Here is a 24,304-nt window from a genome sequence, read left to right on the forward strand (position 1 = left end):
ATGAAGACAGTAAGTATTCACCAGCCCTGACTTTAGGAGACTGGACCACAGTGAAATCAACACTGTGAATGGCATCCACCTGTGACATCTCAATTCTCAGTTTTGTCCCCAGTCATTCCCTTCCACATCCTTTCTTGAAGTTCAAGCCATATTGAACTCAAGTATAGGATGCAATTTTTCCCTTCTGCTTTTTCTTATATTCGTCCCTATGTTCCCAAATCTACTTATGAAATGCAAACTTAGGTTTATATTACAAATCAACCATCTCTCTCGTAAATCATTCCTGGACTCCCGCAACAGGATTTTCTGGCCTGTAACTGGGAGTCAGCAATGTCTCCATGACAGGTCTACACACGTTAGTATGATGGAGGCCACCTGACCATCTTGCTCAAGGCAAGTTTTGGTTGTGCCAGTTGTCCTGGAATAAGTATTGACACTGCCATCTTTCACTCTCAGAAGTGTACTACCTCAGATATTACAATAAATGAAAAGCTGAAGTACAGTGTATACAAGTGCTTCCAGGCTTAATAATTGGTTGCTCTACAATGTTCTGGGAAGTGCTATGCATATAATTCTGCTGTAATTTTAAAGCATACACACTTTAAAGTGATGGCCCACTTGGGGGACTGAGAGAATTTAAGAAGACTCATTTTTTTATCCTCAAGTTCTGGGATATATTAGGTAAGCCACAGATGCTAATTGAACAAATGAATGACCATACGTGGCTGAGATCAAGGAGAGCTAATGAAGCCTAGATCCAATTCTGGGCCTCAGGAAATGTATTGGACATCTGTATGAGCTCCATAAAACTCATGAGAAGGTATGAGTAGTCCCATATCTTACTGTCATGAAACTGGAGTTGTGGAATGAGAACAAATGTTTCCTGATTCTTTTTCTAACATTTTTTATAGACTAGGGAAATGGAGAGCATTGTAAAGAGTGAGCGCCATGATCAGAATGTGGGAAGAAGTTGAGGGTACCCCTACAGAGGCTCATGGACATGTTCATGTATAGGGTTCATGGACATGTTCAGTCTGGTGGCATGACTAGTTCATAAGCCAGTATTTGCACAGGGTTACACTGTGAAACACTTGTTGGAAGACCCAAGTTAGCCTATGATTACAATGAGCTGAATCTTTGCAAGGTCAAGCAGGCTAGAGAAGTCACTGCACTGGGCATACCTAGACAGAGAGGTAAGAGAGGAGATGGTTTCCAAGGAGCATTTCAGATTATGCAGAAAGGTGATATCCATGAATCCCTTTCACCAAGGAACTCTCTTTCAACATTTTATTAATTCTCATCCTTTCTAACTGGGCAACTCAACAATGCTTCTCAAGTTAAAGGGAAACATGTCTACTGGGAAAAAAAATGGTAACAGGAAAGAAGCATGTTTTTATGTCATTCAAACCTACAGGGACATGTTAAAACCTTTCAAAATTGCATTATCTTAAATTAAGCAGGTAAACCCAAACAGTAAAAGTAAAGATCTACAATCAGAAAAAAGAGAAATTATACTCCATTTATGTATAATTTATCAAAATATAAATGCATTTCTACTGTCCTGTATAACTAATTAGAACAAATGAAAAAGAATTTAAAGAAGATCATTTCGGGATCATTTTATAGATATATAAAAAATTATAATACATTTATTTTCAGAAATCAAAGAAATGATACTAGATAATGCTGATAGAGAGCTGATAGATACATAGACTTATCCAACAAATATCCTATTTTATAAATGAAGAAACTGAGGTCCATTTCTTGGACATCCAGGAATGACATCCCATGTAAACATTATTAATGAAAATCTTGGGTTTACAATTTTATTTTCTAAGTATAGTGGATTGAAGTACACAGTGATGCTGGCTAATCAAGCATCGAGAAACATAGTTTATGATAGTACAGTGTTCTCTGTTTTTCTCTAGACTTTTATTTTAAAATGCCAGTGTAACCCCAGCTGTGTTGCCCTTAAGTGGCCATGGTCCCAAACAAATGTAGGGAGAAAATTATGCAAATAGGCATTTGAAGATGTGTGGGACCAATAGTTCACCAGATTTGTGTTAATCTTAAAAATCAGTTGTTCAATTGTCAACACCATTAAAGTTCTATGAAATAATAAAGATTTTAGCTTTAAAAAATCAAATGTTTTTTCTAACAATGATTGTTAAATATAGTAAATAGAATAGCCCATTCAATGTCTTGAAAATGTTGTATTTTCTTTCATGTCAAAAGGAGCAAACAGAAGGAAAATTTGTTTCTTACTTGAAGATATTTGGGAGAATTTGAAATGTTGCTTTTTGATCTAAATAAGTTGTTCAGAACAAAGTTTGTTGAAAGTGTTTATAATTGTACTTCATGTACTAAGTAAACATATAACATATCTATATCATTTGTATACCTGAGTAAATATTAAAGTACAGTAAGTACTGTGTAATGAATTTGACCCATTGTTTAGTGATTTTGTTTTTTGCTTTTGACTTTAAATTATTTAATTTTTTGGTTAGTGCTGACTTGACATGTACTACCAGTGTTGAATATTTATTGATTGTATATGAGTTTTTTATATTTGGATAAGAAGAAGTGGTTGCTTTTTAGGAACTGGATGTCTTTGAAAGATGAATTACAAACTTTTGTTGTTATTTGCAATTGTAAATAAGTGAGAAACGATGTTAGATACAGTTTATTTCTAGTGAAGCAGTGTATCAGTTGTAGATGCCATTAAACAATGATTGCTAATATGATTGATATTGTTTTTATACTAATCATTTTTGATTGCTCTTAATTTAAATAATAGTTTAATTTAATGATACCATTGGCTAAAAAGCTTCAAAACCCAGGAAACATTCCTGAGTACAAATTGTAATGTGTATATATGTGTGTGTATGTGTCTAACTACAGTTGAGCTGGGGTCTTGTTAATGTCTCTCACTTCCTCTGTATTTCGATAACTCTCTTCAAAGCTCCTTTCACATCCTGGTTCCTCAGGCTGTAGATCAAGGGGTTGAGCATGGGTGTGACCACCGTGTAGAAGACTGCGATGACCTTGCCCCCAGCCCGAGAGGACTTGGATTGGGGTCTCATGTACATAAAGATGGCGGTTCCATAGAATAAGGCCACCACTGTCAGATGGGAGGCACAGGTGGACAGTGCCTTGTACCTCCCAGAGGCTGAACGCATTCTGAGAACAGACAGAAGGATCCGGGCATAGGAAACAACAATGAGGAGGAAAGGGATGAAGACGATGACAATACTGAAGATAAAAACAACCAGCTCAGTGAGTGAGGTGTCAGTGCAAGCCAGCCTCAGGACAGAAGGCACTTCACAGAAAAAGTGATTCAGGACATTGGGCCCACAGTAGGGCAAACTTAAGGTGAGGACATTGATTACCATGGAACTCAGGAAGCTACTGGACCAAGAAATGGCTGCCAGTTGGACACAAGTGTTTCGGTCCATAATGATGGTATAGTGAAGGATGACAAATGGCCACATATCTGTCATAAGCCATGACACCAAGGAGAACACATTCAATCATTCCAAAGGAGAGAGAGAAGTACATCTGAGTAGCACAGCTGGAGAATGGAATGGTCCTCTTTCTCCCCACCATGTTGGACAGCATTTGTGGGACATTGGTGGACGTGTAGCAAATGTCCAGAAAGGACAAATTAGTGAGGAAGAAGTACATGGGGGTCTGCAGACGAGGTTCTATCTGGATAATAGTGATGATGATAATATTCCCAACCATTGTTAATAAATAGAAGAACAAGAATATAACAAAAAGAAAGAGCTGTATCTTTGGCTCAGATGAAAGTCCTAGGAACACAAATTCAGTCACAGTGTAGTTTATTTTCATTTTATCCATTTTTTTTCTCAGGGTACCTTCCTTTCAAAGAATTATGCAGGTGACTGAAGATAAAATCAAGTGCCCTGTATACCAGAGATTAAGAACGAAAGATATGAGAAAGTCAGGAGAACTCTTAGTCTGGGATTATATCTTGATTCCCTGAGGTTTATTACAAATGGGAAGTTTTTCTTCAGGTTTTGGAAGGAATATTCTGGTGAGATGAGAATATCAAATTCAAGTATCAATGGAAGTTAGCAGATTCTTGCCTTCCCAGAAAAATAATTTTATTTTGCCTGTTCATCATCATTTCAAGCACTATTCAGTCTTCAAAGCCTTCCTTGCACCAAGCCACCTTCAAAATATCTCATTCTGTTTTTGTTTTATATATAACAGTAGAGAAGCAACATGTAACATTCAAGGAAATAGCATCTAAAGCCACGGCTTCATGTGCTGTCCCACTGATTGACAAGTAAAGGCAGGACAGCAGCCTGTGCTACCTCTGTGTCACCCTGATGTACCTTCTTGGGCTCAGGCACACTGACCACCAGAAGAACAAGAGTGCACACCAGCAAACCAGACACGAGGCACACTCAGTGCCAATTCTCATATTTATTCCCCACTTCCATGCTATGTGATCTGGGATGGAACCATTGCTATTAAAATCAGAATAATAACAGAACCAATTTTGTGAGGACTTTAAGGATTAAATGACATTTAAAGTGTTTAAAGAATTTTAAACAATGTCTACACGTAGGAAGCAATCAGAAATAACATCTGCAATTAATAGTTCTAATAACAAAATGTAATGCTAAATTGTGTGAAATTCAATTCTCTACAAGTAGTCATTTCAGACAAATAATATTAGTGAAAAGATCCAGACAAGTTAAAGTTACAAGGTCTATTTACGGGGACCTCCTTAGGTCCTTCCTATACACATCTGTACATGCACTGCATTACTATGTTTGGTCAACTCTTTTCTAGCCCCCAGCAGTTGAAGAGGAGCAACTTAGAAAAACAGGGAGTAAAGAAGAAACCTAAATGTGAGCTCAGCCACAAGAGCAAGAAGTAACTGTCAGTCATTGGTTGATACATTTGTTCATTCCTTTTTCTTTCTTTCTCTTTCTATGCTTTTCAAAAGTATACTTTCAAAACTATGCTTTGGATGTTCTAGCAGGTACCAGATGTTTGGTGTACACAGTAAACACAGCACGATCTTGATGCCCATAGGTCTCACTGCCCATTGAAAGTTGCAATGGAGAAAACCAACTGGTTGCTGAGGGAGTGGGGGCAGCATGCTCAAGAAGACATTTAAGAAACAAGTAGTTGCAGGTCAGGAAAAGAATACGTCCTGGACAATGCCTTTCTTCAAATGACTTCAATTCAGAATATTTTAGAGAGTTTTCAAGTAATTTGATTTAAATCAAGATTTTCACATTAAATACTTCTATGAGAGAATGAACTACATTATCTAAAACCTGAAGTCCAGGGATCAGAAAAGGATGGACCTGGAAAGAGAAGAGAAAGTTGATTCACAGTCTTGTCTTCAACAAAACAGCAGGAGAGGATGGGTGGAAAGAGAGGCTTCAGAGTTGCCTTCCAGACTCTCTAAGAAGTTCTGCTGCTAATAATTTATATTTGTGAGCTTTTAGGAGTGATTAGAATAACAATAAATAATATCCAGAGTTTTTTCTGCATTGATAGCATGATGACATGCAATAAGGAGAACACAGTTAGTGAGGAAGCAGGACCTTGTCTGCCACCAAACAGCTTGGATTACATACCTGGCTCCGCATCTAAGAGGTGTAATTCATACCACCAGTCTGGGCCTCATCTTCCTCCTCTGTAGATGGGAGCAAAAGCAGAACCCACCTCACAGAGTTGATGGAGGAATTAAATGACATAATGCATGCAGAACACCTAAAATGGTTAAGCATAGATAGTCATAATCCCATATGATCCGCATTAGATGATTCTATTTAAATGTACAGAGGAAGGATTATTGAAATTCTCCCCAAAGTGGTGGAGACAAAATCTTCAACATATTAAATGCTCTGAGTTTATTTGAGTAAGTACTTAATGTATGTGCAAGAACTTGGAACCCACCTGTGATAGTATATCTATATCATATGTATATGTAATAGGACTCTATCATATACACATGCATATAATAATGAGACTATCTTAAAAGTCTTGGTTTTATAGGTAAGCAAATAGAAGAAAAACTGCAAATAAAAAGGAACATATATATTTCAGTCAACTCTAAACACTGTCTATATTTTGAAGTTTCAAAAATGAGTCCCTCAATCCCTTTGAATGCACAGTTGCCTCAAGGAGTGTCTTCTGTCACCTTATAGCATCATCAGCCAAAAGATAGTGGAGCATATTCAATTGTGTAGATTTTCAGGGCACAATTTTAATGCATTCCTATCAGCACACACATAGCGGCATATTCTTCATAAGGAATGAAAAATAAAGATACTTTATAAGAGAAATTTAAAACCCATAATATGGAGCAAACTCACCAAATTAAACATGGAATTCCAGAACCCTGGATGGTTTGTAATTACCCGCAGATTCTGTTCAGGCATCTCATCAAGTAAGCTATCACCTAGTTCACTGCACATCCTTGATTTACCTCACAGGGCAAAGGCACCAATTGTCAAATGCCTTCTTCCAATTTGTCTGCCTGGAAAATTTCTGCTGATTCTGTTTTAAAACTAAACAATAGCCTCTTAGACACACACCCTAATTTCATTCACCTGTACAAAAGTAATCAGTCTTTCTACCAAACCATTTCCATCTTTTGGATAGACTATGTGTGTGTGTGTGTGCGTGTGTGTGTGTGTAAATAAAAAATCATCAGTTTATCTTTTCATTTGACTTTGAGGGTCTAGAAATCCTGTCATTTTTCTTTATGTTTTCCCACCCTGAAGCATACAGTAAGCACTATTAAGCCTGGTAAAACTTGCATGAACCCTAATTTCTTACTTTCAAGTCTTGAGCTCAGGTAAATAAATTCATCCACATGGTACCCAGAATTTCAATGACGTGTACTTGAGAATCAAAGTCATTTGTTCCCTAGTAGTTTTTTTTTTTTTTTTTTTTTCCAAACAACAGTGCCTAATGCTTAAGTCATCTAATTCAGTTTGAAAAGGAAAAGAAGAAAAACATTTGACATGGCTTCATATCAAGCAGGCTAATGTGTTACTAACTTCCACTGTACATCAGAATATTTGGCATTATATAGACCTAGCACCTTAAACATTTATATGTTATATAAATTTAACTAATTATTCAAATAACAGGAAAAAAAAATCCCAAATATCTTTTCATTTAGTTAGATAAGTCTGATGTTTCTTCATATGTTCTGAATTTGAAAAAAAAAAAAAAAAAAAACCTAACTCTATGAATCTTTATAATATAAACCACTTAAACTGGAAGTATCATTTCTCTAATGTGTAATCAAAATGATTATTGCTTCATCTGGTGAAGCTCTTCACTGATGTTTTGATTGTATCAAGTCATAATTCCTCTATACTATTATAGCAGTGAGGTTTTGGTTTTTAGTAGTGATTCATTTTTCAGGGATAATCTGGCAAAGCAATACAGTGTAGGAGTTAAGGGCATGATCTGAGGACAAGAACTGCAGGAATATGTGTTCTGACCCCATCACTACTGTGCTGGATCATTTGCACAAGTTTGTAATCTCCTCTAAACCCACCTTTGCCCTATGTTAAATAAGGACTTGATCAGCAGTTATTTCCTGGGGTTATTATAGGAAGTGTAGATAGGAGTTTTGGCACAGTAAACATTTTATAAATCATAACTAATAATAGTATAGAGACTCCAGGTTTATTGAATTTGCTACCTGTGTTGTAAGGGTGTAAGGACTATTAGATATAGTGATACGGGTAGTACTTGACAAATCAAAACAGAGGCATTGAGAGCTTACTTAACTCACACAAGTCCTATTGCAAAATTTATGATGTCTCCTCAAGGACCATGAAATCATCAGCAAAGAAAATTTAATATTAAAATAAAATTCAGGGAGGGAAAGGTTTAAGGACTAATAACACTAAAGATCAAATCATCATAATATTATCCTAACTAAGGAAGACTATTACAAGGATTTACTGGGTAGTCTAAGAACAACTTTCTAATGAATTCATTACAAAATTATGAAAAATATATTGGAAAAGGAATTACTACTAGATAGTATAAAAACAGCAGTTACGGAACTTAAAAATTAAACTGTGGATAATACTTTACCACTTAGCATGAGTGAGTTTCTCACATTCTCTTGAATAAAATAATTGAGATCTGGTTGTGTGACACTGTAAAGAAAGAGGAACAGATGAGAGTGGGGTCTCCTGGAAGGTCATTCCTAGCAGAGAGACAAATTTTGGGTCAGCGAGAGTGCCCAGCTGGGAAATGACATCATCAACATTAATACTATTAGATGTTCAGTGGGAGCAAACAATCAGCTTTTCCTCAAAAGTTTGATGCTAATTACTACCTACAATGGTTCTCTACTAAATGGTCAGTCTTTTACTAGGTATTTTGTACACAGCAAATTTTGTCTTCATGGGTACCCTGAGATATGTTTATTTCCATTTTCTGCAGAAAAGTATTGAAGATCAGAGAGGTTATACAAATTTCTCAAAGGAGTTATTTAGAGTCCTAATTTGCAACCATGTCTGAGTAATCCCAATATGTCTTTTAGTTGAATGACGATTGATTTGCATTTTTTAAAATATTTTACATTTCAATAAACTACTTCAAATATAGGCACATAGATAAAACATACCCTAAAATCATACTAAAATCATAGCAGTACATGGAAATAATCGACTTCATATCTGTCCTCTAGACAATTCAGGTGATATTTATGTGCAAAACAATTAGTTCCACAGAAAAGCATTCCTTCACAATATCTACACACAAGATACTGCTATAAACCAACTCTACCCTTTTATTGGCTTAAAAAAAGGAAGATGCACTATCCCTAAATCATCCTAAATATTCTAATTCACTTTTGGGCCTTAGGCTTCATTTTAAATTCTTGAGGGACAATGTCCCAGAACAATAATTAAAATTAAAGCATTTGCTATGAAGGATTCAATGGTTCAAGTGCTAGTTTCTCTCTTCACCTAATCCTCTTTCCTGAGTATGAATGTTTTCAATAATTTAGACATGGAATATTTTACAAATTAACAGAATATTCTCATCCTTTTGCATTGCTTAAACACTCCTAATCATGAAAATGGGTACATTCACCACAGGAATAGCCACACCTAAAATAGAGGGACCAGGAGATTCCACAGGAATTAGAGGAGGCTATAATCCTAGTATACTTTCTACACAAATTTTAAATTTCTGTTACCTTCTCCCTGATCAGAGCAAATTCTGGACTCATCTCTTACTGCATATCAGGTAAATAGTTTGTAAGGGAACAAGGTTGACACTGAAGCTTATTAGACATGTGACCTCAAACACACCATTTCACTTTCATGATGTTCAGTTTATTCTTCTCTATATATTGTTTTTCATTCCTACATAATAATTGCGTTTATTTGAGGTACAATGGATGTTTTGATCTATGTATACACTTTAGAATTGTTAACTCAAACTTATTAACATATTCATCACCTCACTAACTTATTTTGTGATAGGAGCAATAAAAGGGGTTATTTGAGCAATTTTTGAATAGCAACACATTATTATTAACCATGCAGTACATCAGACCACTAAAACTTATTCTTGCAGTTAAACTAAAATTTGGTACCCTTGCAATTCCCCTTTCCCTATTCTTTCTCTTTCCCCTGCAGCAGGTAACCACCTTTCACTCTGTTTTTGAGACCAACTTTGTAAGATTCCATCTATTAGAGTAATGTTTGCATTTCTGTAATGCAAATCATGTAATATTTGCATTTCTGTGCCTGGCTTATTTCACTTAGCAAAATGTCTCCCAGTTTCATCCACATTATTGTGAATGACAGAATTTACCTACAGGTGTGTAGTATTACATTATATCTATCTGCCACATTCCATTCATTCATGGATGGATACATAGATTGCTTCCACTTCTTATCTATTATGAATAATGCTCAAATAAATATAGAATGAATACATCTCTTTTACATACTGACCTTGAAGTTTTGGATTTATAGCAAGAAGTGGGATAGCTGGATCATATGGTACTTTTAAGATTTTTAAAGAACTTTAATTTTTCAAAATGGCTGTTATAATTTATGATCTTACCAATAATATATAAGGGATTGTCTTTCCCTCTCTGCTCACCAACACTCACCATTCTTCTTTTTGAAAATGGCCATTCAAAGAGGCCATTATAGTGGTAGTCCATTATAGTTTTAAATACCATTCCCCTGTTGTATTAGTCAGGGTTCTCTAGAGGAACAGAATCAATAGGAAGTATGATTATGAAAAGGGGATTTATTAGATTGGCTTACATGACCAGAATCTGGATCGTCCACAATGGCTGTCTGCAGGCTGGAGAGCTAGCATAACCAGTAGCTGTGCAGTCCAAGAGGCAGAAGCCCCAGTGCAAGAAAAATCAACAGTGCTACCCTAGTCTGAGACCAAGGCTTCTGGAAACTACCTGGAGAGTACACTTTGGAAGAGTGAAGAATTGAGAGTCTGATATCCTCAGACAATCAAAGCAGTGATCAAGAACCTGTTCAAGAAGAGTTGAGCTTGCATCTTCATCTGCTTCATTGTTCTTCCAACTTTTATTCCATCCTATTGGGCAGTGCTGCCCACGCTTATGGAGGGCCTCCACTTCAGTTCACTATCCCACATTCCAGTGATCCCTAGACACACCCTCATTGACACACCCAGGGACATCTTAATCATTGGCATCTATTAATCCAATCATGTTGACAGTTCAAATTTACCATTACACCTGTTGAACATTTTTCATGAATCTGTTGCTGGTTTTTAAAAGAAATTAAGAACATGACATAATCAAATTTATTTTAAAAAGCCAGATTTACAGTGGCAACAAAGTCAGTGGAGGAGTCTAGAAAAAAATAAAACTCCAGGTCTGTGTTCTTGATGAACATGAATGTAAAAACCCTCAACAGGACACTACCAAAAAGAAGTCAATAGCATACTGAAAAGATAAATTAGTACAATCAATTGAGATTTATCCCAAGGATGCAAGGATGCTTACAAATGTAAATCAGTAACTGTGATATGCCATTTTACACAGTGAGTGACAAAAACATTTATTCATGATAAAAGTCTGTTTTAAAATGTTTCTATTGTGCATTATAATTATACATAATAGTGGGGTTCATTTTGACATAATCATATAAGAATGGGATATAATTGTCTCCCTTTGAGTCCCCAGTACTTCCTCTTTTTCATCCCTCATCTCCCGATTACCCTTCCTCTGCTCTACTGGTCTTCTATATATTAATTGTTTTTAATTAGTGCTTTATAACTACACATAAATGTGAAATTCACTGTGGCTTATTCATCTATGCACAAAGCATATTTAGTCAATTTAATTACATAATTCCCCCCTTTTCTGTCCCTCCTCCCTGTCCCTCGATCCCCTTTCTCTGCTCTACTGATCTCCTTTATATGTTCATGGGATCCCTACTTTTCCCCTTATTTTGCTCTAGCTTCTAAGTAGGAGCAAAAACTTTTGGCTCTTGACTTTTTAGTCTTGCTCATTTCATTTGGCATGATGTTTTCCAGTTTCAGCCATTTATCAGCAAATGCCACAATTCATTCTTTCATGGCTGAGTAAAATTCCATTGTGTTTCTATACAGACACACATGTTCCTTATCCATTATTTTATTGGTACCATAACTTGACTATTGTGAATGATTAAAACTATTCACAAAATAGGAATAAAAGTCATCTACCTATGCACAATAAAGGCCACATATGACCAGCCACAGTCAACATCTTACTAAATACTAAAAAGGTTAAAACTTTTTCTCTAAAATCAAGGATGAGACAAAAAGGTCAACTCCCATCACTTCTATTCAACATAGGACTGGAAGTTCTCTTCAGAGCAAAGAGGAAAAAATAAATAAATAAACATATAGGAAAAAAAAAAAAAAACAGAGGAAAGAAGGCAGTCAAATTGTTCTTTTGCTGATGGCAGGATCTTATATATAGTAAACCCTAAAGATTCCTGAAAGATCTGTTGGAACAGATTTTTAAAAATTAGTAAACTTTCAGGTTACACAATCAATGAAAAAAGCAGCATACTAATGATGAACTACCCCAAAAAAAATGAAATGAAGAAAATAATATCATTTAAACTAGCTGAAAAACACTTTGAAGTAAAATTAACCAAGAATCTGAAATACATATATACATTGAAAACTATAAAACATTGATGAAATAGTTACCCCATGTTCATGAATTGGAAAACATTAATATTATTTAAATGTCCATACCACCCCAAATTATGTACAAATAGAATGTGTATCAAAATTTCAATGCTACTTTAAAATAAACAGAAAATTCATATGGAACAAGAATATACCTATAGCCAAAGTAAATACAAGCAAAAAGAACAAATTTTGAAGCATCATATTCCCTGATTTCAAATACATAAATATTTTAATTGAAGCAACTTAATACTTTTATAAAAGTAGACACTGGAAAAGAATAGAAAACCCAAAAATAAGTCCAGGTATTTATAATAAATTTGTTTGCCCCGAAGATGACAGGAATTCACAAAGTGGAATGGACAGTGTCTTCAAAAATGCTGTTAAGGAAACTGAATATCCACATGAAGAAGAATGAAATTGGACCTTTTAAATTACAGTGTTTGCTGGAAAATGGATGGAACTGGAGTACTTCATGCTAAGTGAAATATTCAAGACTCAGAAAGCCAAGGGTGAAAAGTTTTCTCTCAAATTGACATCCCATACAAAAAGTAACTAAAAAAATGAATAGAAGACTTAAAGATAAGACTTGACACTATAAATCTACTAGGGGAAAAAAAAGGGGAAATATTCACATTTGTCTGAGCCATGATTTCTTGGATAGGATTCCAAAAGTACAGGCAACAAAAACCAAAATAGATAAAAGCGATATCATGTCAAAAAGTGAGTGAAGAGATAATATACAACACCAGGAAGAAAATTAAAAAAATAAAAACATTTGCAAACCATGCATCCTATATCTGATACGGGTCTAACATACATAATACATGAGGAACTCTAATAGCACTTTTTCTACATTATGTCCCTAAGTCTTGGATTTCTTCATCTGGGCTAGTGACACTTAACTTTCACCATGGAAGCAATGTGGAAATCTGAGGAGATTCACAAGAGCTTACGAGGTCATTGAAAAACTTTCCTCTAGAGAAAAACTAAGTTCCTGTAGAGAGACAGGATTGAGTGGGTATCAGGTCTTACTTCTATTGGCAAGGGTTTTCCTTGGCTACCCAATTCTTACCTTTGTAAATTCTTTATGCTTACCTTAGAATATTTGGCAAGGTTCAGAACTTAATTGACACTGCTTTACTGTAATCCTTATAATTGATCACTGGCTTGAACCTCAACTATATACTTCCTAAAGAAATATAAGATATAAGAAACTTCTTTGAAGCTGTAATTAGATTTTTCCAAGTGATCTTTTATCACTTGGAAACAATGTTTAACATAACTTTGTAATCAATATTAGAATTATCCAATGATACTCCAATGATTTAAAAATCAGTATTAGAATGATCATAATCAATGCTACAATCAGTTGATATTTCAAAGCCTCACCCTCCACCCACACTTCATTCCAAGACATCATTGATGGTTCTGTGAATGATTATTGACTTTGATCCAGGATGAAATGAGGAACAGTAACCCTGAAGGAAAGAGCCTTCAGGGAATGAGGACTCTCACTTCAGTCTCTTTTCTCCTGTAGATTTTTCCATGATTTGTCCAAGTTGGTTGTAGAGTTCGTCGAGGTTGGTTTATGGATAAGAGACCAGAATGAAAAAGCAAGGCATTGATCTACAAGTGAAGAAGGAATAAATCTAGAAACCTTATAGCAGTTTCCCAAACCTTGCATTTATATAAATATGCATGTATAGATACATATGTTTTATATACATACATATATACATATACATATGCATTTAGGTTCAATAAAAAACAGTACAGAATGCAAAGGAAAATTATGTCTGAATATACTGATCACTGGCGATCACAATCTCTAAACCTGACCTTTCTGAGTATTATAAATTAAGTTTGAAATGAGTTTTTCAAAGTATATTTTTAATTGCTTCCTTTGCCATTTCCCTAAGCTACAAAGCCATGAGGAAATCCATGTGTGTAAAGCACGTCTAATAATTTTTTAAAAATAATTCTAGAAATAGCCAATTTGGACATTGGAATGTTGGAATAAGGTGCTGCTGAGATTTTGGTAAGTTGCATGATTTGGGTATAATTAATGACAGAGAAGCTCTGCTTTAGTCTCATAGTAATTCAGCCTTCTTTTACATTCTGTTATATAACAGGAACTAAAAAACAAACAAACAAGCAAAAAACCCAATGAGAACAACAATAAGAAATAAGAAAAAAAGCACCTCATTTTCATTCATCATCACTCTGGGTCAGTTTCTGAAACTACTAAAGGTAAAAAGGGAGACTGAGCTTATATATTATTTGTGCTAAGAGAGAGTCATTTATGTCAAAGATAAGAATGGGAAATAAAATCATACAACTGACAAAACTGAAAACAACAGTCAAAGAAAAGCATTTGTTAAAGAGATAAATGTTTATGAATATATCAAGAGCCCCAATTTCTACTTATAATAAACTAAAAAATTCAAGTGATACTAGTTTATTTTCCTCTGGTGGGCAGAAGGACACAGGTATGTTTAAAAAGAATCACATGACAGCTTACTATGACAGTCAGGTAGGTGACTGTGGGATGAGGTCAGAGAGAAAAGAACTCCTTTCTTAAAGCGCAATTTTAACCTGGGACCTAGAGTTCATATTTAAGGCTCAAGGGAAACGTCATGAAAAGATGTGTACTATTGCGTTTGTATTTGTATTGTGGATCTGAGCATTTTCTATGGGGAAGATTTATAGAATTGAGGTTCCAAAGCTATCACTGATCCCAAAACATCCATCTTATTTTAAAGGAATGGAAAATAAGAAAGAAATACAGAGGCAAAAGAAGATAAGGGTGGGGCACCATGATGGAAAATCGAGCTTGAAAGGGAGCTAGGAACCACAGAGATGTAGGTTTCATTAACAGAGGAGAATTGCACAGATAAAAAGGGGCAGTATTGCCACCAGTTTCATTATTTCACTCGTTTATATAAATTATAACAGTCCCATCACTGTATGATTTCATGATATTAATAACAAAATAATGTTAAATGCTTAGCTCACAGTACCTTTCATTGGATTACAGACACTCTAATCACTGACACAATCTCTTTAAATCTAACCATTTCTATTATGCAAGAAATGTATTATTGCAGATAAGAACTTTATTATATTACAGATGAGGAAGTGATTTCTCAGTAGAATTAGCTGAGTTTTCAAAGGTGACCAAACTATAAAGGATTGGCATCAAATTAAATCCAGGTCTACATGACCCCACATCTCATACCGAAGAGTCCATGTGGCTTCCTGAATTATTACATAAAATTGAGCAAAACACCTTTGTGTGTATGCAGACTAGTTCAGTCCATCTTCACACCCATGTAAAGTAGGTCTGCTGACATTCTAGTAACAAACTTCTCAGTGTTTTTTACAGTTTTACAATGAATTTGCATCAAAAACACTGCTCTACTTGAGGGGGAGGAGGCTCCCTGGACCCCCAACCATCTAAATTTTTATCATTTGGGTGTGAGGCCCAGGAAGCTGCAATTTCAGCAATATGTCAAGTGATGCGTATGCTCTCAAATTAGAGGGTCACTGACGTATTGAAGCCTTGTAGGATTTAAGCTCTCCAAGTGTTTCTTAAAAATCTTACAACCTTTAATTTTTAAAACAGCCCTACTAGCACTAGGAATTATTATTCTTGCTTACACATGAGACAGGGAGACTGATGAGAACTGAGTAAAGCACCCAGGGTCTTTGCGGTCAATCATAAGCAGGGAGATTGGACCTGAATCCATGCCATCCATTTGAAGTTCCCGAGCTGTGTCTGGTTGCCCACTTTCTCCCTATGCCTCCCTCTGATGTAGAGGATATGGTTCCTTTCAACATGAAAGACTATTTGCTGCTCAGATAGTTATCTATGCATTTCAGTGGTCAGACTGTCTTCTGAAACTTTCTGATTTTCCTTGTGCCCACCTTTGAAGAGTACAGGAGAGTAGTCGATTTGAAGTTATGACAAAAATGTGAGATAAGAAACAATTCCTTTAAGGCTTAAATGCCATCATTAGATCAGAACAGAGTATGGGTTTGATTGACAGGCCTTTGAGGATAAGGGTGGTCCATCCACTCATACGTTCAGCAAATGCATGACTTGTTCCTACTCTGAGTCAGATGCTTTTTGAAGCCAGAGTGACAAAGTAGCCCTTCTCGAACAGGCATCCTCCTGGTGGGGCAGACAGCAAGCTAGGTAATTAAGTCAGTGAGTTACATGAGGAGTCATATGGTCAGTGCTGTGCAGAACCCTAGAGCAGGGAAGGTAGGCAGAGTGTGGAGGAGTGGAAGGAAACACAGCTTAGAAGAGTGTGATTAAGGGACCCACACATTACTGAGCAAGCCGAATATTGCTTCCCCCCACCCCTTAGGAAAAAATGGGAGTAAAAGAAGGTTCTAAGAACAGAAAGCATCAAATGCAAATATGTTGTATGTGAAAGCCTTTGAGCTACATAGGAGGCAAGTGTGTGTGCACAGGTGTGTGTAAGTTCTTGGGGAGAAATACCAATATTTTTTGTCAAGCTGTTCCATGAGAAATAAAAGTGTGCTTCATCCCAGAGCTGCCCCATTTCTACCTGTGCCCCCCAGCCCCTCACTTGGCAAAACAGCCTCTTACAGAGGAGAGCGAGTTAACATGTGAGGGTCAGAAAGTCAAGGGTTATTCGTCTCTCCTCCAGATGTGACCCAAAATGCAAAACCCGTCCTAGGAAGGAGGATTCATGTCATGACAGGAGGTGGCTTAGGAGGCACCTATTTAGCTATTGGACAAAGAACCCAGTGCAGAGTTTGGAGCACGTAGCTTTAGCCTCAGGTTTCACACCTGATTGTTTTAGGATCCAGGAGTCATTTTCCTTCTCCAGGAGGCCTGGGTTTCCTCTGTCTCTGGTACAGCACCAGGAGGGGAGCTGAGAGGAGGTGTTCTGTAGAGTGGGTCTTCATTTGGACAGTGATAGTTGCTTCCTTAACACCAGCAGCCCTTCTGCCATAGACCCTGGAGTTTCAAGGGTTTCTTGATTTGAGTTAAGCCACTATCACCAAGAATGCTCTATGACATGGTTTCTAGAGTTCCCATAAATATGTTGTCTTCCACAGACAGACCTGCCAAATGTGCACATTTCCTAGACCCAGTTTTGCTGCTTCTGTGTCTTCACAGGTGCAGCTTATTTTCCCTTGGCAGGGATGTCCTCCTACCTCATGGTAACCGTCTATTTCAAGCACAGAAGCAAACTTCCTCCTTCTGTATTCATTCTTCCCACCACACAAAAAATCCCTCCCTCTAGAGGAGAGAGTCCTCTAGTAGGTGGTGTGGGGCAGAGTCTATATCCTGGCCAGCCTCCCACAATCAGGAAAGAACATTTTATCAGTCTACTGCATTTATATATTTATAAAATTTGATTTCCTGTATTAAACTACAGACTTTCTTCAGTCAGGCCCTAGGCCTCATATCTCTTGACCTCAGTACCCAGCAAAGAATCTAGAACACAGTAAATGCCAGACAGGTATGCAGATTCTGGACAGATGAGAAGCACTGGGAAAAATGGTTTTGAATCCTGGCTCTACCAGAGTCCACACGGTGTGACCTTGAGCAGTGTGTATGGACCCATTCTTGTATCTCAGAAACCTCTTCTGTAAAACAGGAATGTAAGGACTTCTACTTTACAAGCTTATTACTGTTGAAATGAGATGACTCTTCTAAAGGACTCAGCAGACTACCTGGCCCATATTATGTGCTCAACAAATATTATTATGATAAGTAAGAGAGGAAGTTGACAAGTTACTTTAGCAAGTGTGACACCTTGGTTAAAATTGCCTAAACTATTACAGAAATTAATGCTATCATTTTATACCTCAAAATGAAGTAATGATTTTCAGAAATGATAGTGATTAATTGTTGCAGAAAGCTATCTTTATTGACACTTAGGATAAGTCAAGTTCACCTCTGTAGCAACTTGGTCACAAATGGATAGACATTTGAAAATTATCCTTCTCTGAGTTTCCCTTACTATAGCCTAACAACCATGAATGTTATGATCAAATTGCCTTAGAGTCAAATCCTATTTGCACACACAACTAAATTTTCATGGGCAGGCCAATTATTATTCTGTATATATTTGATAGGCTATGATATTATTTGGAACAGACATTAGAGGAGTTATTTGACAATATTTATTTTAGCTTTTATGTGTTTAAAATTTCCTAGAGATTTAAAAGAAAGTCTTCAATATATTATAATCATCATCATCATCATTTAAAAAATCATTTTCTTCTTTTGCATTGAACAAGCTAATAATGTCAATGCACTCAGTTAATTGCTTTTTCAGAGACTTTCTGAACTATGAACCCCTGAGGTGCTTCACAAATCAAATACACTGGGGAACTTGAGCAGAAATAAGTCAGCTGGGTTCCTAGTGTGGTCCTATGTTGGTTGTGACTATTAGTGTCAGGTAAGTGTGCTTGTACTGGGTGAGGACAAGAGATTGTTTCTGAACTCCAAATTCGGTTTGGCTCTAAGACAAATAAGGATCTTCCAGCAGATGATTTGGGCATTGCCTGGAAACTTTCATTGATCACACGTGTGAAGAACTTGCCTGTGAACATCTGAACCTTGTCTTGTGTTAAGGTGTCAAATCCTACGTGTGAGGGACCATGGACCCCACTTGTAACTGTTCAGCTGATATCAAAAGGAAAGAAGGTGGCTCACTAGGGAGGTATCTGGTCTCCAGAGAAAGAAGCACCACTGAATAATTGTATAATTGTTAGCTACTTACCAAATTTCAATCTGATGATCTGTAAAATGATCGCCATTGATATTTGAACATATAGAGAGGAGAGCTGTGAGGAATAAATGAAATATCACATGTGAAGCACCAAGAATAAGGCTTGACTCAGAGTAAAGAGTTCAAAAATTTGGGCTACTATTTTTATAAATGGTCAGATTTCTAAGATCTTGAGACTAAGAGCATATTCAAATCAAGACATGCTAAAAGTCAGGCCGAATCCAGGAGTCTTCAACTTTTCTACCACAAACCCTTTGACTTTTCATGGATTCATGATTTCAAATGTTTTGTGTCACCACGAAATTGTTCTTTGTTTTATTAAGAATTAGAATAAAATAAGCAACCCATATAATCTCATGATAAGAGTAAAAATCAACATGAGATATGTTTTAAAGTAACATGCTTCTTTCAAATGCAAATGGAGGAAGCATTTTCTAGTGAAGGGGAAGGAAAGAAGTTACATTAGTGGATATATGGAATATGGGTAATGGGCAGTGCCATGGTGAGACTCAGGTAGAAAAGAGATAAAACAAATGTGAGGGAGTGGAGTGCACTCAGGAATGCATTGACGTGGGAAATCCTTGAAGACAGGTGAGGACTGAGGAGGTGAGCATTCCAGGTGTGAAGATGCAGTGGGGAGACCATCCCAACCAGGGGAGGAGCCGCCAGGAAGACACTGGACACGTCCTGACTGTCCTGGGGCAGGAGAGGGGACAGCATGGCTGGAGTGGAGTGAGCAGTGCAGGAGAGAACAGTGGGCACTGGGAGCAGAGAGGAGAAGGGGCCCAGAGCTCAGGACATTAGATGGCTTTGCAAGGACTTAGGTTTTTGCTCTGATTAAGTAGAGAAGTCCCTGGAGTGTTTGGAATGGAAGAGTGACAAGATACATCATGATGGGACCTGTGGCCCACTTGAGAGACTTGAGAGTCACTAGAGCGACTCAAATGGGGTAAGAATAGGAGCAGGGAGATGGCTAGCAGGCTTCTGCATTAATGCCTGTGGGTGGCTTCCTCCATCATTGGAGCTGGGGAAAGCTGGCCAGCTTCTGGACATATTTTGAAGGTAGAGACCAGAGGATATTCCAATCAGTCAGAGAGAGTGAAGCTAACCTCACGCAACAACATTATTAAACCACTTTCCCTGAGCTGAAATAAAGCCATTTTCTGCTCTGCAGACTGAAAGAGTAAGAGGGTTAGGAAGAATAACATTTTTGTTTCCTGCAAAGCCCAGTAGACTTACTGTAGCAGACACTAAATGGTTATTTGTATCAAAACGTCTGGAGAATGTGGAAAAATCTCATGGTTAAGATAAATAACACTCAGACATATTCACATATAAAGAAAATTTAAAACCATTGGACTGGATGAGATCAACAGGGGCTGTTTACAGTAGTTAAACTAAGAAGGGCCCAGATTTGATTCTGGAAGCATTCTAAAATTCAAAATCTATCAAAATAGCACAAAGAAACACCAAGAGAAGAAGCATTTCCTAGAAAGAAGAACATGGCAAATACTTGAGATACATCAAATTGGATGACAACACAAACGTACTTATTGGATTTAGTTATGTGAGGTCATTGAGTCTCTCATGCAGGAAGAGTATCAAAAGAAAAGTGGGCCAATCTTATTTTTTTAATTTACTCAGAAATAAGTCGGTTTATTAACATTGATATTTATTAACACAAACACTAAAAGTTAAACGTGAACTGAGCATTTTCCTAGGGGCCAGGAGGAAGGGCAGAGTACAAGCAAACATCCTAATCACTGATATTATTCATTAACTAGTTACAACATATAAGCTTATTTCCAAATGAGCACTTAAATTATTGCTTCCTAGACTTAAATTACCAGAACTGTACTGTTACATGTTTATCATATTTACTATATTATTTTTTAGTAAAATGATTCCATTGGGGCTCTCATATTCACTCTTCTAAAGTTGAATATTCTACGTCATGCCGATGGGAAATCACACAGTGACCGAGTTCATCCTGCTGGGCTTCACAACAGACCCCGTGATGCAGCTGGTCCTCTTTGTGGCCTTCCTCATCATGTACGTTTTGACTGTGGCAGGAAACACCACCCTCATGGTGCTGATCTGTAATGACGCCAGGCTCCACACACCCATGTATTTTTTCATTGGTAACCTGTCCTTTCTGGATCTCTGGTTGTCCTGTGTCTACACTCCAAAGATCCTAGTGACCTGCATCTCCGATGATAAAAGCATCTCCTTTGCTGGCTGCCTGGCTCAGTTCTTCTTTTCTGCTGGGCTGGACTATACTGAGTGTTACCTGCTGGCTGCCATGGCTTATGACCGCTATGTGGCCATCTCAAAACCACTGCTTTATTCTCAGGCCATGTCCATAAAACTAGGTGCATTTTTGCTCATAGCCTCGTATCTTGGTGGATTTATTAACTCTTCTATCATCACAAAAAAAACTTTTTCCTTTGATTTCTGCAAAGACAATGTCATTGATGACTTTTTCTGTGACTTGCTTCCCCTGGTGAAGCTGGCCTGTGGCAGGAAGGAGGGCTACCAGGCTCTGATGTACTTTCTCCTGAGCTCCAACGTCATCACCCCCATCGCCCTCATCCTGGCCTCCTACCTCTTCATCATCGCCACCATCCTGAGGATCCGCTCCACCCAGGGCCGCCTCAAGGCCTTCTCCACCTGCTCCTCCCACCTGGTCTCTGTCACCTTGTACTATGGCTCCATCCTCTACATCTACTCTCGTCCCCAAACTAGCTACTCTTTGGACACGGACAAAATCGTCTCTACCTTTTACACTGTGGTGTTCCCCATGTTGAACCCCTTGATCTACAGCCTGAGGAATAAGGATGTGAAAGGGGCTCTGAACAAACTCTTCAAATGATCATGACTGTCCTCCTGAGGAGGGAGCAGATTCATTTGTTGATGAGGTTTTGTGTGTATCAAGCAGAGTTGCCCTTGTGCTTCCCTGTGACTCAACGCAAATTATAGGATTTCAACCCTCAGCACATGGTGGATTAAGAATCTGATATGAGAGCTGGTAACACAGAGGTGAAATTTAACATGAAATGTTAAGAATTTGGATTGAGGTTTATGGTACTCTATATTAAAAACAAAAAACCTAAGCCAAAAAATTGTATATCTTGAAATTCTAACATTTAACCCTGCTCCTCTTAAGAGAAGACACTTTGGGTACATACAATTTTTTTTTTTTTTTACTTATTATTTCACTATTGTTATCCATAGTATTTGACATCATTATATAAGCATAATTATTATAATCTGCTCTTATTCATTCCCTGGTTAGAGTATTATTTATATATTTATTTCCTACTATAAGGAATAAGTATATTGAGTGAGTTAGTTATATTTTCCTAGTAACAGATAACATTCATCCCTTTACTTTTCCTTAATAGATTCTCAATCATTTTTGGAGGCACTTTCTTTCACTCAGAAACTTTAGTATAATGATCCAGAGGCACCTAAAAAATAGTGTCGTGGACATTATTTCTAGTAGGCGTGATCCTTCTCATCTATATATCCCTACAAGGAAAGCTAGTCAAGGTTCCATAGGTGATTTCTGAGGTTCACCTCACAAATTGCTCAACCCCACTTTCTTATAGATGCATGAACATATGGAGATAAGTAACACCATTGTGATCATCAGAAGACAGTTATGATAATAATACCTAGAGTTAAGTAGAACAGCATGAGCAATAGAAGTCGAAGAGCCTCCAGGACTCAATAGAGAAAAATTTCAGAAATAATATAAAGAGTTAATGATTAAATAATAGGGTAAACATGATAATGTTGCACTTAATCTTGATTATATTTTTAAAGTAAGATAATATTAATGTGTTATTTAATTTTTTTTAAATTTTTCATACGTGGGCTTTAACCCAGCATCATTTCATAACTGAGCCATATTCCCAGCCCTTTTTATTTTTTATTTTGTGACAGGCTCTCACTAAGTTGCTTAGGGCCTCACTAATTGCCAAGGCTGAACTTGAACTTTCGATCCCCCTGCCTGAGTCTCTGGAGTTGGTGGGATGACAGGTGTGTGCCACTGTGCCAACCTGTAAATTAAGTGTTTAAACCAAAAATATGTCTTGTTTGTATTGGTTTAAATTTTTTAGAAAAATTCTAAGATACCATAAAGCAGTCAAATGAAGCTGGAAAACACATGAGCTCCCCACAGAATAGACAGGAATGTTCTTGGCTTGTCAGGCATGTGCCTATGGAATGTGAGTTCCAGGCAGACTCGCAGTGCCAGTTGTCATTCACAGTAACCAACATAAACGGGCTAACAGTGGAATTCCATGATGCTTGGTTTGGAACGTTACTTCAGCTCCGTCTCTGGTTTTCTAAAAGGTATGTTTTATTTCCAGCTAATGATAATAAAATTCCTATAACCTACCTTCTTTTTGAGGAATATCTGCAGGCCCAGATCACCCATTTCAGTGATAGAACATCACTCTTTTTATGTCAGTTGTGAATATGGAAAATCAAGGAGAACGCTGGCTACTAAAAGTGCAAAGTATGTGACAAGCGCCTTGTCAAGACTTCCCAGTGTCCTAAACAGTGACATCTAACTACAGAGAGGCCAGTTCTACCATTGTTCAGGTCTCCGTTGTATCCATTTAGGAGAAGCAATCAAGTTTCATTCTCCAAAGAAGAATCAATATATACATATATACATTTAGTATAATCTTGACTAACCTAAGTGTATTTTAAATTTATTTCTTCTCCATTTTAAGAATGATGTTGACTCCAGAATTATGTATAAACAATATCCCAAGACCCTATAAAAATGATTAAGTACAGCTAATAGTGATCCTAGGAAAATATAAAAAATAATGATGAAATTGTAGCATTTTGGCATTCATGTTTTAGATTTGATTAAATGTATACTAATTAGTAAGTTTTCTCATTTATGATAGGGAATTGATTCATCTGCAATTTTGGTTTGAAATTACTAAGAATTTTCCCAAATAACTTGAAGTTGCAGTATAAACACATTGAAGTAGTTTCTTTATTCAAATCATATAAGAAGTTTAGATTCTTAATATTTATAAGGTTTCTAAGATATGTCTTTCAGATGTATGGGTTTTAATAAATCAAAATTTCATTTTTTGGTGTATTTTACATTTTATCGAGATATTATATTTATACATCTTTATGAGTTGTGATATTTGATGCATGTATGCAATGTCAAGAAAATTAAACATTCTAAAAAGAAGAAATGTCTAAAAGAAGGCTTCTCTATGCAAGAAAAATTTTTGGACTTAAATGTTCTATTAGAAAATCAGAAATTCAAT

The 24,304-nt window shown here is 36.8% G+C and overlaps 2 protein-coding genes across 2 annotated transcripts; one reads left to right on the plus strand and one right to left on the minus strand.

Moving 5' to 3' along the window:
• Positions 1–2,927: 2,927 nt before the first annotated feature.
• Positions 2,928–3,861, minus strand: LOC306639680 (olfactory receptor 2G3-like; the record flags this gene model as incomplete). Its single annotated transcript, XM_079103460.1, is given in 2 exon segments — positions 2,928–3,471; positions 3,473–3,861. Coding segments are annotated over 2 exon segments (933 nt in total).
• A 17,091-nt stretch (positions 3,862–20,952) lies between these two features.
• Positions 20,953–21,870, plus strand: LOC306639145 (olfactory receptor 9G19-like; the record flags this gene model as incomplete). Its single annotated transcript, XM_079102559.1, has 1 exon — positions 20,953–21,870. The coding sequence occupies one exon, from the start codon at positions 20,953–20,955 to the stop codon at positions 21,868–21,870; it is 918 nt and encodes a 305-aa protein (XP_078958685.1).
• Between the last annotated feature and the right edge of the window lie 2,434 nt (positions 21,871–24,304).

Source organism: Sciurus vulgaris (genome assembly GCF_902686455.1).
Source record: "Sciurus vulgaris genome assembly, chromosome: 11".
Taxonomy (NCBI): Eukaryota; Metazoa; Chordata; class Mammalia; order Rodentia; family Sciuridae; genus Sciurus; species Sciurus vulgaris.